The sequence below is a fragment of the Gobius niger genome (genome assembly GCF_951799975.1).
Source record: "Gobius niger genome assembly, chromosome: 19".
Lineage (NCBI taxonomy): Eukaryota > Metazoa > Chordata > Actinopteri > Gobiiformes > Gobiidae > Gobius > Gobius niger.
In genome coordinates, this window is record NC_136870.1 from 4346900 (window position 1) to 4365678 (window position 18779).

The 18779-nt window shown below is 41.9% G+C and overlaps 2 protein-coding genes across 2 annotated transcripts; both read right to left on the reverse strand.

Annotated features, from left to right (window-relative positions):
* Nucleotides 1-1373: 1373 nt before the first annotated feature.
* LOC306978293 (peroxisomal succinyl-coenzyme A thioesterase-like) lies at nt 1374-11158 on the reverse strand (the record flags this gene model as incomplete). The annotated part of the gene is made up of 10 exons (XM_079576816.1): nt 1374-1510; nt 2105-2234; nt 2437-2517; nt 4399-4492; nt 4571-4653; nt 6798-6917; nt 10102-10271; nt 10344-10534; nt 10796-10895; nt 10963-11158. 10 exons carry the CDS (start codon nt 11156-11158, stop codon nt 1374-1376), a joined length of 1302 nt encoding a protein of 433 aa, XP_079432942.1.
* A 7014-nt stretch (nt 11159-18172) lies between these two features.
* Nucleotides 18173-18601, reverse strand: LOC306978903 (histone H2B). Its single transcript, XM_079577617.1, has one exon. It carries the CDS (start codon nt 18590-18592, stop codon nt 18218-18220), a length of 375 nt encoding a protein of 124 aa, XP_079433743.1. The 5' UTR covers nt 18593-18601; the 3' UTR covers nt 18173-18217.
* Between the last annotated feature and the right edge of the window lie 178 nt (nt 18602-18779).

An 18779-nucleotide genomic window follows, 5' to 3' on the forward strand; every position in this document is an offset into this window, starting at 1 on the left:
GCCTGTCACTCAAGTTAAATACCACAAGTCTGCATGAAGCCGAATGATTCTAATCACTACAGCCTCCGGTAATAGGACTTGACCCAACATATTTTTTGAAACTAGGAAGTGAGTGAATGCCATAGCAGCCGCAATAGACAAAATAATTAGCGCTATAGAGCTTCAGAGCCAAATCCCCCAATTAGACCGTCCTTACCTAGTGACACCAACAGCTGTTCTTCTTCCTATGCTAAAGTGGCTATGATAGTTAGCATTGAGGCTTCTTTTCCTAGCTCCTTCATATCTGGCGGCCCAGTTTGGAGGCTTCTTATCATGGTGCCTGAAGAGGGGGAAGCCATGCACATCCGGTTTGGCGCTAGACCTCTTACCAATCTGCTCGTTTCGGAAGGGGCTTCAAACTCATTTTTGTCTATTTGTCCTGTAACGCCTTCATGTGTGCAAAGTAAACCCATGCTTTCACACAGTCATTCCAAGGGTGGGGATTAATTAACCTCATCTAATTAACCCCACCTTATCCGAGCATATTTTCTCTAGTTCGGCATTATCCAAATCTAAGTTTCTTGAAAAAGGCCTCAAAATGAGCAGCAAAAACGAGACGTGAAAAGGATTAAAACACAACAAAAAAGCAACAGAAGGCGACCATAAAACGTTAAGTAAAAAGTTACAAAAAGCAACAAAAAAAATAATAAATCAACACAAAAAAGGCGACAAAAAGTGATGAAAAAGCAACAACAACGGGACAAAAAAAAGGGTTGAAAAAGCGTCAAAAATACAACAAAGTGACGACAATGCGGCAACGACAAATAGGTCAACAACTCCTGGCATTGCTAAACGGATGGCCATCATTCTGGAGTGTATTTGAACAAGTCAAACAATTATGATGTTGTGTGTTGTGTCTTCCAAAACACAACTGGTCAACTTTATCAGTGTCTCCCATCCAGGGGTATGCATGCAAATAGCAGGAGGTATTTAGAATTGGAATTTCAACCAAAAAGAAGCTGACGATGAAGAGTAATTCAATATGATTTGATCAGAAAACTTCATTTCAGGGATATTTCACTGCAAAAAATAAAGCTAAAAAACTGAGAGTGTTTTAGCTTTATTTTGAACTCAACACACAGCTAAACATGAATAAAACTACGTTTAGGTTGGGAGCCAGAACAATCTGCTGATTTTAGCTTGCATTTATTTGTGTGTGATGAATATGTTCATACAGAAAACGGCTAAAAAGAATGGAAAATGTTTTTCCCCTTCTTCAAAGCCACGCGTGGGATGTCATAACATAGCAAAAGAAGGCAATGTTAATATTGTGTTGCGGTTTCATTGTAGCTCTTTGGATTGCTGTGACGTCACCCGAAACCTAGCAATAGGACTCATAGATTAGACTTGGAGGTGACAGCAGAGGTTCTCCTGTCATGCAGATGCTCTCTCAGAAACAGCAGTGTCTTCCTCCAGGCGTCGTCCTGAGCTCGAGAATGGGCCGCAGTCTCCCCGCCCCACAGCAACATGACTGGAAAATGACATTGATGAATGATTTTCAAGGTTTTCACACAACTGAAGCTTAAGTGTGAATTCAACCTGGAAGGCCTCTCTGCATCACGTACTGTCATCCAATCCTTGCTTAGCTTGTTTATCATTATTGTAACATGTGACTGAACAGTTAACGGGAACTTTAGGGAAACAACACTAGTTTTGTGGGTCGTAGCTTTCAATGGAAGGGTGACACTGGCATAGGCTGGAAGCTCCAGTCAAGAAGCTTTTTAGATTTGGGTAATGAAGATGTGTTCAGTTAAAGGGGCTAGATGTAAACTGGCCAGTTTATACTCACTACTGCCACCTCAGGTCAAACGCGTAACTGCAGCTTCTATATTACGCTTGTGCATGACAGCACTTCAGACCCGAATTAACACCTTTTTGAGTGACAGTGCAGGATTTTAGAGGCAGATTTTAGACATGGCTGGAACATGTATGGGGAGGAAAATACATAACTGTAACGTTCTTAAACGCGTATAGTCCCTTTAAGGCAAGGGTTAAAAGGTTTAGGCTGAACTGAAGTTTACAAGAATATAAATGCCTTATTAGTTGTACTTACATGATTCCCCACCTGGGGCTGGTCTAAAGATGCTGGTCCGGACGTGAGGACTGTACGGAGGCTCGATCAGGTGACCAGTGTGGGGGTATGTGAGCAGAGTGAGCAGGTGACTGTTCCCCGCCTCCTCCATCATCGCCTTCATCTGACAAACAACAAGGAATCAACATTAACTACTCGCTGTAATGAGATTTGATTTGAAGCCAAATTCTTATCATTATTGCTTACATTAAATAAACTCTTACTACAATGTCTATGAAAGATGAATCAAGTATATTTGCACTGGACAGTATGGACATGTGTTACGTTATATCTCACATGTTACATCTCAAATGCTGTAAACTTACATCCATTGCAGACTCATAGGCTGGCCAGCTCTGATCATCCAGACCAACTACAACCAGCAGGGGGCACTGCAGACGTCCCATCTGCCCAAGGAGAAACATTTTAATCCTTTTTGAGACTGACACAGGATCATTACTGTAAACAGTGTCCATTAAATAAAAGCAGAATATATCATGAAGAAGTTCCTCAAATATAGCTGTAACATGGTAGTATTGGGTCCTCCTGCACAGCCTCTTTAATTTTGGGTGGGTTTTTTCCTTTTTTTTTTTGCTGCGGGCCAATGGCCATGTTTCATTTAATTAGTTGGCAGATATGAAGGGGCGGGGCAACCTGTTTAAAAAAAACAGAACCTTTTCCACTCCCTCACCTTTTCCAGTGTGTGCGATACAGTGTGGAGAGAGACAGACTGAAGAGGTCTGTGATCACAGCAGGATGAGACTGTCGTCTTAAAGGGCTGTTGGGGGAGGGAGGAATCCAAAAACTGCTTGGGGGGCTTTGTTTTCTTTTTTAGGTGAATCTGGATTGATATCCAGAATATAGATTGTTAACATTCTCAAAGGCATAGAGTAACACAACCGACACAGTAGGTGGCGGCATGCACCTTAGTTTGGCTAGCAGCTCGCCATTACCCCGAAAGAAGAAGACTCACTCATTACTAAAGTTAATGTAAAACAATGTAAATGGTTCGTTCAAAAGAGGAAACGTGAGTGCTTCAGAGGGTCCGTGTAGTTGTAGAAGGCTAACAAACAGGTGCTCTTCCAAGACTGGGCCAGCGTTGCAAGATCACGAAGAATCTGACTTGATTAGGGATGTATGGAGCAAGTGCAGGAGGTGGAGAAATCAAAAGTTTAAAAAAAGAGAAGTCTGAGGCACTATGTTGTAAGAAAAATTAAAAGTCCTTTAATGGGAAATTGGATAGCATTGTGTCTTCATCAGGGCATAAGATTTAGCACCAGGTGTGTCCCTTTTAAAATAAGAGAAAATGTGATCGACAGTCACATGACCAAAAATATATATTTACAATGTTTCTTCACAATGCATGGAGAAAACCTTAGAGCTGAGCAATATTCAGGAGATCAAGAGATTACAGTCTGATTTCTCCAGGCTCTTGTCTCATTCTACAAGCAGCTTAGAAAGCAATTAAGCCAAATGAATGGGCGCACTATGTACACAATGTAAATACTATATTCTTGGTTTGTGTGAAAAAGTAATTTAGCATAAAACTGTGTAGCTCTAAAATTCTAGTTTATGCATTATGCAGCACTTCATCTATTTAAATGTACAGCCCTAATATGATACATGTATATGTGTATAAGTACAATAATAATGCATTAGTCTTAAATAGTACTTTACAGAAGCGAGGCTACCAGCCTGCTCAATCAGCCCCTCCGACCACTCACTCACCTCACTCACCTCACTCACCTCACCCACCTCACCCACTCACCCACTCACTCACTCACTCACTCACTCACTCACTCACTCACTCCTCCCATCCAAGCACCGACCAGGCCCTTCCTCCTTAGCTTCCGAAATCTGATGGGATCTGACATAGCATTATGCAAAAATAAATAATATAAAAGAAAACACGGGTGTAGGAAGACTTATACAAACACTTTTGGTTACATGTACTTTTGAGACAAGAACCCAGAGACTTTATAACTATGCCAACTCAGATAATCCTGGGAAGTGCCCTGTGTGCCAACAGTCGAGGGGATGTGAAACCATTTCCTCTCTAATTGCCATGGCGCGGCCTCATGGTGCATGATGGGTATGATAGGCCTGCACACAGTCAGCTATAGATGCAATATATTTCCATTTTTGTTGTGTGACAATTGTGTTTTTCACCAACAACACTTAACATGGACCTAATTTGAACTTTTACATGGAGAAGACCAAAATAATGAAATGCAAGCTAAGTAGACTCGGAGTACACACTTCTTCAGTAACCTGTGACTCATACTCACGTCAACTTTGAATGCAGGGTCTGTGGGGACGGGCAGAGTCAGGTCACGCCAGATAACCTCCTGATTCTCAGTGATGCGGATATTTTCTCTTTTTCTAAATAAAGATAGATTTTAGTTACACGATGGCCCCAGAATAATGAGTGTTTTTTTCCAACTGGACATTATAACTCACTTGCCCATGTACTCCATAATGTCTCCAACACTGCCGTCGACAGGTTGAATATGACCTCCGCTGTAGCAAACCGCACACCTGAGCTGAGAAACCACAAAATTGAGAGAATGACCCAGAGTTCAACCTTCCTTTGATCAAAACATGGACCGTTTGTTATCAAAATGTGTAGCTTTCAGCTCGTGTTGAAGTGGCCGACACTGTTCCACGTCTTTGAAATAACCTTAAATATACTTAGATTCACAAAGAGCTTCAGTGTGCTGGTAAAGTAAGATCAAGCACATCATCATTGTCAGATCTATGTGAACACTAAGCACAATATAACACAGACCACACTGACTAAGATTTGCTGTAATAATTTAAATGGAGGGAAGGGGACGGTAACTCTATGGGACAATAGAGTTTTTTAAGACAACACAAAATGCAAAGACATACAGATGTAAGACTCAAACAATTCGCCTTAACACACATTGATTTTAAGCTCCTCATTTAGTTTAGGATGGACTGATGAATAAATGAGTTCTTCAATGTGACCTTTTCCCTCGTGGGGCCTTCAGTCATTTTGACCCTCTGCTATGTTCCAGGCATTTGGATGCAAGCTGACACAAGGGGGCGCCCTTCCAACCTTCTCAGTGCAAATGTGAATTGACTTTCTTCAGAGTTAGACTTTAGGTCAAACACCATGAGTCACAGTAACATGACACTAAATACAGTGAGCTCTTTGTTTCAAGTCAAAAGGCTGAGACCTCTTTGCTCTTCAGTGAGAGACTGCGAAACGAAGAAGGAAGTCATGGAACTTCTGCTTTAGACAGACCGTCAGACTTCTGCTGAGAACTGTATGTAGTAAATAAATTAAGAATGAAATGAGAATTCTAATCAAACTCTGATTATTTCTGAATTCTTATTATTTCTAAATCACACAGTTGATGCTTTTAAATGTTAAAAAAATATCCATATATATGATCTGATGTAGGGTCATGTTTATTCCAGTTCCTCTGAGTCGTGGTGGGTCATGGTGGACCATGACAGATGTGGACAGGACTGTGGTAGATCTACTTTTACTTTGGAGAAAATAGTTACTATAGAAACTGTTGAAGAAATGAACCTCATGAGCTTCTTCTGTAACATCTGTCCACATCAGTCCTGCTGCACCACGACTCAGAGGAACTGGGACAAACATGACTCTACAGCAGATACAAATGACGAGGGTTTGTTTTTTGTAGAATGAGAATCACTAATAATTAACCGATATTTTAATTATATACGGAATGAGAGAAATCAAGAAATGCTTGAATTTCAATCTTTTATTGTTGCATCCAGCAGAAGTGTAATGTTCTCAAGCAGAATCTCCATGACTTCTTTCTTCTCTTAGTTTGTGACTGAAGAGCAATGAGGCCTGAGCCTTTATCCTGACAATAAAGAGCTCACTATTTAGCATCATGTTACTGTGACTCACGGTGTCTGACCTACAGTGTAACTCTGAAGCCAATCAGATCACAGAGACTCAGAGTGGGCGGGGCTCAAATGTGACCAAACGCCAAGATCTGAGACCAAAAATAATATTTCAGTGCTTTAACAGGTTAAGGGCCGCACGAGGCGTGGCACACCGTGCCGCTGGCCTGATGGAAACAGCACATATTCAGGTTTCAGAACATGGCTGGGGTCTGAGGTAATGTTTCTTAGCCAGCTGTAATGTGTTGTTATGGTACGTGTCCTCGTGCTGTCCATTTACCATAGATCCCCATCTGTCCTTCAGCTCAACAAATTATCATGGGATTGTTTATTTAATTTTTCCTATTATATAAATACAAAAACAGATCCTTTCCAAAAAAATTGAATATCATTGATTTATTTCCATAATTCCATTCAAAACGTTAAACTTCCATAGATTCAGGGGCCACAACTTAAACCATTTCAAGTATTTAGTTGTATATTTGTACATAATTCGGGCTTCCAGCTCACAAAACCCACAAAAACAGGATTTCCAAAAAATAGAATACTGTGAAGAAACCACTGGAGCTGCAAGCCCACAAATTATGTACAAATAAATACTTGACATGATTTAAGTTGTGGGTCCTGAATCTATAATCTATGGAAGTTTCACGTTTTGAATGGAATTATGAAAAAATATAGACTTTTCCATGATATTCACATTTTTTGGAAAGGATCTGTAAATTATATATATTACTGGCACAGGTTTTGGTATTGACTGAATCATGGATTCAAGTACCTTGATGACGTTTGAGTAAACAGCCATTTTTAAAGTCATAGTTGTACCAAAGCACAGGCCCCACATGGCGATCCGGCTGCCCACAATCTGTGGGTGCTGCTCCAGGAACTTAAGGGCCACCTATGAAAGAAAGAAGACATGAAAGACTCTGTGGGCCCCATCTTATATAGCAAAACACTTTGCGTTCAGCAGGAGTGCACTTTCCAGTCTTACCACTCTTGACTTTATGTGCATTTAAGTGTGAAGTACGTGGGGTGGAGAAGCACTCATGTTCAATGGCTGATTTGTGTACAAGAGCATATTTCCTCCAACCAGACTCCGCGGCCGGGAAGGGGCGAGGGAGATGTGCATTTAATACTAGTAATAAAATAATAATGCCAAACACTTATTTTGCACTTTAAAAGCCTGTATTACCAAGTTTCTCAAAGCGCTACACTGTCGTCATAATTCATTCACTCCATACTTGGTGGTGGTAAGCTACTATTGTAGCCACAGCTGCCCTGTGGTAGACTGACAGGAGCGAGGCAACCAGTCTCTGCCACTGACACAAACATTGTTTGGCTCATGATGGGGGATAATAAAGTCTTTAGTTTGGTCCAATGGCATTGTTTGCCATTATTTCCGTCTGGTTTTATTTTTGTTTTATAGCATCTTAAAGATCACCTTCAAATGTACCATCAAGTGTAAGTAAGTCAGTGCTTTATTATTTAAGCGTACAACGAAATAGTGTTCAGATGTCAGTCCTGAGCTGCTGCCACTGTGTGTCAACCTGACCCGCATGACCTTGGAGGGTCTGTATATGCGGAACAAACCTGGCTGCCTTCTGTCTCCTCTGAAACGGTACAGCGCCTCCTGGGCTTGTCCCTGTTTCAGAGCGTGGTGTCCTGCACTGGTTAGCTCCACCTCCTCCTTCCTCTTCCTCCTGCAGCTCCCTCCACTCCAAAGCAGTCTTTCACCATCTCCTCATTTGTCCCTTTTTTGTTTATTGTTGCTCGTCCTGCGACGCCTCCTCTGTGCTGCAGGTGTGGGGGCTCTTGGTGCCTCTTCAGTGTCTCAGAAGAAGAACTGTGTAGGTCTCAAATGGGTTTAGCTGATAAGCTTTTGTTTACCTTTAAAACGCTGCTTTCTTCAGGACCATTTTGGACTCTCAAAATTAACAGATCCACCAAACCTCCACAAAGACACAGCAAAGACATACTAAAGTATCCAGAAAAAACAATGTGGAACACAGAAACCACAAATGCAGTTTGCAGAAAAAGGTTTAATAAAAAAAAAAAATAGTGTTATACCTCATAAAAAAAAAAGGAGTCCTGGTAATATTTACAATGGGGTTGTATGAATGCATAATCTATAGGTACAACCAGGATACAAGCCAAATATACAGCGGAAAAAAATGTATCTACACAAATAAGCCCAATAAAATGGAATATCTAAATGATAAATACAATGGAGTTTTTTGTGGTCCTGGGGTTATAATTTGAAGGTTGTAAGAATAATATAAATGCACATTATGCTCAACGCGTTCTGGCAGGTTTTTGAAAGTATTTAATGGAGAGGTCGCCATTAAAGCTAACTGGCTGCCGTTTTGTGAGGTGGTGTGATCTCCCTAAGTTCCTGGAAATACTCACTGAGAGCAGCTGGAAGCCTATTCATGTCGGTGCTTTGTTGCCATTTGTGTAATGACACGCTGTAAAGTTTAAATACTTTATTAATAAAGTTGGGGTGATATGGTATGGTGTGACACACTGGCACAGCCAGTCAGACTGGCATTTGAAAAAAACAAGATGGCTGCCACTGGCAGCACTCAGAATAAAGTTTCACGCCAATATTTTTGGAATTAAATAACAAAATCTTTGTTTGGAGGGCATGTGGAAGAATGAAACATTTGCACAAAACCTGTTTTATATACAGAGGGGGCTAATTTATTTACTAGTTTTTTCCAAGCTGTAACTTTGCTCCCCGGAGGGCTAGAGGGACGACCACTCAAAACAAACAACGGAATGAGGCGGAACGCAACGCAGGACTAAGTGAGTCTCGATCTCATTTAGTTCCGAAGTTATTCTCGATTGAAATAAACACAGTTCATGCACCCCAGAAGAACACAAGGCAGAATGATGTAAATGAGGAAAAGAATGAGAGGCTGCTGTTAGAGGCAGTTCCCCTGTAAGAAACCATGCTTCAGTTCTCTCTAAGCGACGCCCTCTCGCAAGTGGCGAAGGCGCATAACCCAACAGATATGACACAACATCCGGCCCTGTATGGAAATGCATATACAAAGCAACAATCAAACCACCTCCACACTTTTGAAGTTGAATTGTATTTCAAGACGCTCACCCTGTTTTTGCTCGAGTGGGGTTCAACCATAAATTATCCAACACAATGACTTACTAATAAAGATATAAAGTTATAATACTGACGAGACTTGCTCAAGTCGAGCACATCATGTCCTGTTCTGGAGTTTAATTGAGGTCATTTCAAATGGTTCATGACAAATAATACTTACTATACTTACTATAATTGTAAATTAATTGTATAATTGTTAAAATGTTCCAATTGTAATATATAAATAAATATATATGTATAACTATAATATAATCAAGATGATCCATATGCAGTTGGCAGTGAACATTTAACCCACAACAAATTGTATTGATTTATTTGGTCGGGATGTAAATTCAATCATTAGCTGTCGGAGCCATTATGGTTCATCATTAGTGTTTGTTTACATCGGGCACAGTTGACCTACATTTCATTCTACCACTGGGGGGCTGGATGGAGGCACGTCTGTATGGGTGCCAGTGGATGGGGTGTTTGGGTGACAGGAGGTTGCAGGTTTTTTTCCGCTTGTCATCAGGGCCTTTGGACGAGCTTACTTCTACAACATTGCAACATCCACATTAATCAGTACCATCCACCAATTTTACCTCTAAAAAACATCACCATGGGCTGTCACTCACTTCAATCCATGGCCAGACAGGTGTCGCTACTTTAGCTCACCATCACACAGAGTGTCTCATGAGTGTCTCTGCACAGGAGCACCAGCAAGTGAGAGGCGGGCTTTAGAGTAAAATATCCAATCAGAAACGATCTACTGGTCTACTGGCTGTCCCAGTCTGTCACAGTCTGCTGTGGAGGCGGATAGGGGGAAACATGAGCACTGGCAGAGCGCTCTCTCCTCGTCTGAGGATTGAAATAAAGTTTGTGCAGCAGAGAGTAAAATGCGGGACATATGGCTCCAATTTGCGTTAATACAGAACATCTGGTCAACCTATATTTCATTAAGAAGAGGTCAGATTCCAATTACCTCAAAATAGTCGTTCTCCATCATTTTCCCAGTTGTCTTTGTGAGCTCATTGGTCAGGTAATCCAGGGCCAGAGCAGCAAAGCCACGAGAGGCCAGTAAAGAGACCCGATACTCCCGTAGATTCCCACCTACACCCCAAAGGTCCAGGATGGCAGGGAACGGTCCAGGTCCTGAACAAAACATAGTATCTGTGACCAAGAATAGGGCATGAGTTCACACTGGTCTTACAGAAGAAGTTCCACCTGGAGGGAGGAAGAGTGTAGCAGTGAGGTCGTGCTCTGTGACTGGAATCCTCAGAACTCCAGGAGCCATGTACCAGCGCTCCACCACAGCAGCAGCCAGAGCGCTCTGCTCTGAGAAGCCCTCGGAGAGGTGGCCCTGGTAAACGGAGACTGTCACCTCCATAGGAGTCTCCACGTTCATCTTCCTCAACCTGAAGCCGTCACAGGTCATAGTTTAGTACACATATTGTGTACGTACATGGGTTTTTATATGGAAAAGTTTATTGGTTTAATCGGGACATGCTTGACAATGATATGATTTGCCTTATGTGTGGTGGCTCTGGGAGCACGGATACAGTGTTGACATTACTACAGTAATTATATGTGAGATTCTTACCTGTTTGGTGTGACTTATCTAAGTTAGAGATTGACGCACCCTTTTGAAAAAGAAAAGTAGAATAAATAGGTCTGACCTTAGTCCTGGTTTGCTCCCTGGCACTGGTCTGAGGCTCCACAGTAATCCCATTGGGTCAACGCCCTCATATGTCCCACCGAGGCTGAGGTCCTCACTCACTGCCAACACATTTACAGTAAAAGCAATTATTCAGACTAATGATGTTTTTCTGTTCCAGTCTCTTACAGTGAAGTGCTCCTGTGCTGTCACAGACATAGTGACCAAAAGCCTCCCACTCGTCTTTGTCTTCACTGTGGTGATGGGAGCGGACGGTCAGCTGAGCCCCAGGAGGAGCCTTCTGGACCAAGACTTTAAACTTCTCATCCACCAGAGCTCGGGACGGCTCAACGGACAGCGTTACCTCACAATACTGATGATCCATTCCTCAGAGTTAGTCAAGAAAATAAACGTCAAGAATTAAAAATAAGCCTGGATGTATACGTCCTGGAGTTGTGTTCTCTCCAAGTTTCTTGCTATCCCGTTTGTGGTCTACTTATTGACCTTTTTTAACAGACCTGAACTTTTCAAACAAGACAGTCTCCATCCCCATGGATCCCGCCCCCTTTCACTGAACATTGAACTCATCATACAAGTGTCATGAATGTCCCCCTCCACTCTCACCATGCACCATGTGTCATGTGGGACAAGGAAGAATAACATCTTGGGCAAATGTTATGGTAACGTGAAGGAGGCCCACACTGCCAGAGCTAGGCCTCCATTAGGCACATCTGACCATAAAACTCGCCACCTTATACTTACATATAAGTTGGTTTTCAAATCCAACAAAGAACTGAAAGGATGCGTTTTATGCACCAACTGGGATGTCTTCCTCCAAGGGGCAGATATCAACACAGCTACAGAGGTAGTTACATTTCCTTTTGTGTAGACTCAATGATACCACAAAGGACTGTCATAAATACCCAAATGATTGACCCTACCTCACAAAGGAAATGAAGTATTCCATCCGCCTTTAAAGCAAATGACACAGTGGCTGAGAAGGCCACACAAAAAGAAGTCAATAAACAACTCAAGGCAGCCAGAGGAAGCTACAAAGATTGTGCTGAGGAGAAGCTACAAAGAAACTATGGAACACAATTAGAGAAATGACAACCATATGTAACATTGTGGGCATTGGCCCTTCCTCAGACATGAAGGACCAGGACACATACACACAGTACTAACATATAGGGTGTGTTTGATTAGCGAAGTCACATGAACAGTCACATGATGCCTGAAAAAAAGCAAACATGCAGAAAAAATTTCATTATTTACAATGTATACATTTTAAGATGCGAGTACAATGACTTGCTTAGTACGGAAACCTCAAAGTTGTGTGTACAACATATTCAGGGTACCCGTCATACTGAGTAGCAAGCATTAATGTATGTGTGCAAGGGGTGTCCTCAGCTGATCTAAGTTGGTATAAGTGGTGTTTGTGTGACCAAAATAGTATAACAACAAGACATGTAAATGTAAAGGAAGTTGTCATAAAATAGATAACAACACTGCAGTGATGGTGTACCGTCATACAGAGAAACCACAGCACTGGAGTGCCGACATTAAAATGATAGAAAACGTCTGATATCAAAGTCTTCATTGAGACCCTGAGGGCTCAATGTGTCCAAAGTGTGAATCCAGAAAGCTTCCCTTCTTAACAGAAGGGTGTTAATGTCGCCACCTCTTCTTGGTGAACTGACTTACTCTATCCCCATGTATCTCAGGAAGAACTGAACTGAACTGACTTACTCTATCCCCATGTATCTCAGGAAGAACTGAACTGAACTGAACTGACTTACTCTATCCCCATGTATCTCAGGAAGAACTGAACTGAACTGAACTGACTTACTCTATCCCCATGTATCTCAGGAAGAACTGAACTGACTTACTCTATCCCCAATGTATCTCAGGAAGAACTGAACTGACTTACTCTATCCCCATGTATCTCAGGAAGAACTTAACTGACTTACTCTATCCCCATGTATCTCAGGAAGAACTGAACTGAACTGACTTACTCTATCCCCATGTATCTCAGGAAGAACTGAACTGAACTGACTTACTCTATCCCCATGTATCTTAGGAAGAACTGAACTGAACTGACTTACTCTATCCCCATGTATCTCAGGAAGAACTGAACTGACTTACTCTATCCCCATGTATCTCAGGAAGAACTGAACTGAACTGACTTACTCTATCCCCATGTATCTCAGGAGGAACTGAACTGAACTGACTTACTCTATCCCCATGTATCTTAGGAAGAACTGAACTGACTTACTCTATCCCCATGTATCTTAGGAAGAACTGAACTGACTTACTCTATCCCCATGTATCTCAGGAAGAACTGAACTGAACTGAACTGACTTATTCTATCCCCATGTTTCTCAGGAAGAACTGAACTGAACTGAACTGACTTATTCTATCCCCATGTTTCTCAGTGTTCTGACATTGTGTTTGTTCTTTGTGAAGTGTATTGCCACTGACGGTATAATGCGAATAACGAAAAAGGTAAAACAAATGAACTAAATGAATTCTTAATGAGAATCAAAATGGACATTTTATTGTTTATTTATTTTTTATTGTTGTGAGATTGTAGAGGTGATTGCATGTCATGCCTCGAACAGGGTAATGATTGATCTGGACTCTGTTGTGTTTGTATTTAAGAGACTTCCAAATAACAAAGCTTAAAGTCTTTTTGCTGCAAACGTGCGCTGAGGAACTGTCTCCTGCAGAATCTGTTCCAGCTATCTTTAGATCCCAGCGCCTGAAAAGACATGTCCATCAGCGAACAATAACTACAGGCCTATCGCGTTAATTTCGAATGCAGTGAAGGCAATGGAGAAAATGGCTGTGAAAAGGCTCAGAGACGAAATAGAACAGTTAGATCCATATCAATTTGCATATTCAAACAATTGGAGCACCAGCGATGCAATTTCACTTTAAAACATCTTGAGAAAACACGTGCATTTAAGAACTCCTTAGCTCCTTTGTCTTAGCGTTCAAATGAGGCATTACAGTGGCCTAATAGGCTGTAAGCTCCAGTTGAGAAGCTTTTAGATTTTGGGTAATGCCAAAGAGGTTAAACTTAGTACGGAACTGGAGGAGCTGCTGTAGTTACATTTCAATCCAGTCCCGTTAAAAAGTAAGACAAATGGGGGGAAAAAATGGGAAAAGTTATAAATGTCATTTTGGGATTAAATGAATATTATAAAAAATGGTTATAGTTCCTCAATAACGTAATCATGACGTTGCCAATTTCAATACCATCCACCATCTTGTTGGATGTTGGAGTTGTTACTTAAAACAGAGCTAAAGCACAGGACACAGCAAACCACCAGAGGAAGCTTGTTTTATTGAGGAATTACGCTGCTGTGAGAGAAGATTGGAAACATGGACATATCAGAAGGATGAAGTGATCTCATGTTGTTTGGAGCTCACTGCCTCGTGAAGACTGCACGCCTGGTGAGTCAGTGAAGCTAATATGTGTTTTGCTGTTGACTTATTACATTACCTACCTGGGAAATAGCTTGACTTCATTAACTCTGCTGGGCAAGTGAAGGACAAGTTATTGCCCCGGCTCATTAATATATGCATTTCTTCACGTATTAATGCCTTTCATCCCCTCAGAAACAGAAATTGCCGTTGTTATGAACGGGTTATTGTGTTCATGAGTTAAATAAAGAGTTATTGGGTCTTCATCATTCATGAGTTTGAATGGACCGTAGCCTCCTGCCTTTAATTATCTGTGCATTTTCATAGTGTAACAGGACGGGTTTGTCTGCCCTTCAAACCCGCCTATAAAAGGGCGTCAGTTTGTTCATCCCCTCGCCTGACCTTTGACCCTCCGACGTCACACTCCGTTGTAGGCGCACAGTCATGGCCGCAAGACTGGAGACCATGGCCGATTCTCGATCTGTGGACTTGTGCAGACTTGTGTGCTCGTGGACTCTGGGAACGTCATCCCACGCGGCCCAAGTCCTGTTCCAATTCAAAGTGCGCTACTCAGCAAGTTCACTGTTCTACACAAATGTAGAGAGTCCACATCTAGGTGGACACAAGACTTATTGTTTAGTGGAGGAGAAAGGAGCTCAGGGACCAGGTAGTGCCTCTACAGCCTGCTACGGGCACATCACCATATGAAGTCATATTCCAAAGAGTGCTATACTCCAGGACAAAGAACTGACAATAACTAGTTTTCCCCTATTAGAAAGACACATATTCACTGTTTCAGGTGGGACCTTAATGTGAAGCGCACAGACAAACTTCCGGCTATTCGCAAATTGATTGAACGAACGGTACACGGACCCAGTTTTTACTGGGTCTCTAAGTGTTGAAACAACTTAGGTCATGCTGTTATTAATAGTTAATAGATTAATTTAAAGTTGTATCGTCATGAACTGGTTACTGATGACACATGCGTTTTATGTTTACAATGTTTTATTAAGGGGGGGGGGGGGGGGGGGGGGGTCACTGCAGACACATCTTTATATGGGAGCTTCAAGAACAATTTCATATTTTAAAGTTTAAATAGATAGAGACTCAATTGAGTCAAAACGCGTCGGTCAAAAACCAATTTGATGAAAAAACATATTTTTCTGCAAAAGTGCATCAGCTCATTGTCTTTTTGTTTTAAAAAATAATATTTGACCTATTTTTTTAATATTGACTTTATATCAGTGCACACATAAGATGTATAATTGTGTAAATAATGTGAAATTTCCTGCAGTGTCTAACTCTTTTAATGTATATGAGGTCATTATTAAGCTCACAGCCCCGTGTTCTTCCTGTGATGTCATCGGGTTCACTCGTTCCAAACGCTGAAGAAGCCGAGTCCACACTCGTGAACTCCTCAAGTCCATTCATACAAGTCCAAGTCTGTTCACAAGTACGGAGACTGCATACTTCAAATTTAGAAACGTCCCCAGCTGAGAGGACGATTAGGCACACTGGGGTCATTGTGTGAAGCCGTCAAGTGAGTGACTGGGCGGTGCTGTGGGGAATCATCAGTGTGCAGGGCCCGTCTTTAGAAATGTGTAAATCGACTTGCATGAGGCTAATGGGTTGTTGTCTGTAGCTTGTTGGTGGCCCTGGACTCCAGCTGCGTGCGTTGGGTTGGCCACACTTGAGTGGCGCAGATACTGACACCAACTATCGGTATGTGATTGAAGTCAATGCATTTTGTATTATGTTGGTGTGATGGCCTAAAGAATCATGGTCTTAGTTGTTTACCTTTAAAGTCAAACACCTGGAAAGTCACAAAGGACAAATGTCAACGTTCACGTGAAGGAAAGAATGTAAATGAAGCTGAACAGTTTTCATGATACATATTCTCAAAAGAAAAGTCTTACCCGAAGGATGAAATGGTTTCCTCTGGTGTTGAATGGTTCACATTTCTTGGAAGCATTACCTTCTCAGCCACCTGGAACAAAGCACGTTAGTGTCTAGTTAATACGTTACATGTTACAAGTTAAAATCAGTCATGAAAATCCACTGGAATGCACTTCACAATGTTGTCGCTGATCGCACCTTGGGTCAGCATCTCACAGTACCAAAGTAAAAAATCAAAGTCAAAGTGATGCATACTTTATGAAACGCTTTAACACAACTATATGCTGAGAATATTGTGAGAAGAAAATGTATTCTCCTGAGACTCCAAGGAAAAGCTCCTTCAATTTAGCCTTAAAAGTCATCACTATGTTATAAATTACTTTGTCAGAGTCACTGACTGTGCAGAGCTCGGCTTTGAAAGAGGAACATGTGCCACTTTGAACGATAACAGGTGCATCACCATCTTCAATTATAAAAAGGGTACGCACATTGCAAACGCTTTTGTGTACTTATTGTGTACCATAATTAAATAAGTTTAAAATGAGGCTCCTTTATATAAGGAAAACCTCACAGTTGCTGTTTAAGTTGTTCAGCAACAGCAGAGTTTACAAGATTACAGAGCGCTGGACAAATATTTAAGCTTCTCAGTGCTTCCTCTGGCCTCTTGTTTTTTGGGAGTAGTGGTCAGTTGTCTGAGTAACAAGGCGCTGTTTGAATGTATTGTGAGAGACCATGGATGGTCCATCTGCAATCAGTGTTATTGGGGTTTTCAGATTTTTTACCCAGTCCAATTCAATGGGAAGTGTTTTGTTTGTTGCCAGTGTTATGTGGTCGTCTGTTAAGCTACACAATTACCTACTTACAAATTCCTGCTCTTTGGCGAGTTTTCGAGTATGTTCAGGGGGTCAAATTCCTGCTCAAACTGACCAAAATTCAGGTCTGGTGAAAAAACAAAAGTGAAAAGAATTTTGTTTGGGACGCTAGCGCCCTCTACAGGTTTGAACTATTTACAATCGAGGCGGAAATGTACTTTTGATGTTTTCTGACCAAAATCATTCAGAGCAATAATATAGGGTTACAGAGGAGCATTAATTGAGGCATGGCTCACGAGGGCCATTTAATGCCGCTTGCAGTTTTAAGCCGAAATATAATGGATCTTTTAAAGTCAGTCCTAACAAACTGCACGTTTAGTGAAAGGAGTGGCTCTGTAGTTACTTGATAATCTGGCTCTATTTTAGTGATGTGCCGATCGTGTCGAGGCTTCGAAGCGTGTGTCGAGTAATCTAGAGGGGTGTTTATTGAAGCGCGTATCGATGCGTGTGTTGATCACGTGTGTGGTGATGTTCGAAGCTTCGGGAAGTAGCCGTACCACGTGACTGATTCAGGAAATGATTTGCGGGTTTGGAGCGCGATTCAAAACAAAAGAGACAGTGAAATGAAATGAATCGGATTCCCCTTCACATTTTGTGTATTTGGGTTAGACATAAACAAAGTAACACAAGCACATTTTACATCACAACTCTTTCAGCCCCACCATTTATTGTAAGCCCTCAGCATGTTATACACTCTCACGGACCTGTCCCTTTTTAAATCCAGATTAAAGACTAATATTTTCAAACTTGCTTTTAATACACACTGCATTATGTCCAGGTTGCAATCATTTGGTGCTTTCTTTTTGTTTTTATCTTTGGCACTTTGGTCCTCCTGGTGTTGTAAAGTGCTATAAATAAACTTTTATTGATTGATACATTTCTTGTCCACATGATGGCGTAGTGGAGCAAAGCACCTTGATGCTTCGAACCATGTGTGATGCAATTGGCTGTGAGGCTTCAATGCTTCATGGGGCTTCATCTTGCCATCACTACTCTATTTTACAATATATGAAATATATGGTTTCAGCAGAGCTGGTTCCCAAACTTCCATAGGAGTTTAAAAAAATAAGGCATAGCTCATTTTAAGTGCTTGGCTTTCAAAATGTTCTAAACTAAATTGTTAATTAAAATGTTGGTGTTAATATGATACATTCAGATAAGGATTTTTTTGAGAAACCAGAAGTTAACTCGTTTATTGAAGTGTGTGGCTCTTAAAAGAGCCGTTGTGTTGTCAGAGGACGGACAGTTTACTTGGAGCTGGTGTACTTGGTCACGGCCTTGGTGCCCTCGGACACGGCGTGCTTGGCCAGCTCTCCGGGCAGCAGGAGGCGCACGGCGGTCTGGATCTCCCTGGAGGTGATGGTGGAGCGCTTGTTGTAGTGCGCCAGGCGGGAGGCCTCTCCTCCGATGCGCTCAAAGATGTCGTTGACAAAGGAGTTCATGATGCTCATAGCCTTGGAGGAGATGCCGGTGTCGGGGTGGACCTGCTTCAGCACCTTGTACACGTAGATGGCGTAGCTCTCCTTCCTGGACTTTCTCCTCTTCTTGCCGCCTTTCCCTGCGGTCTTGGTCACGGCTTTCTTGGAGCCCTTCTTGGGCGCGGACTTGGCTGGTTCAGGCATGTTTCTCTGCTCAGGATCAGCGGAGTGACTGAGGAACAGAGGCGCAGCCGCAGGTTTTATTCTGGACTCTGTAGACTCCGCTGTGCCGGGTCTGAGCTGGGATTGGAGGAGCCGCTCTGACGCGGAAGCTTAGAGGGGAGGAGAGGGGGGAGAGTTGGTGGCGGCATGCGCCTTAGTTTGGCCAGTA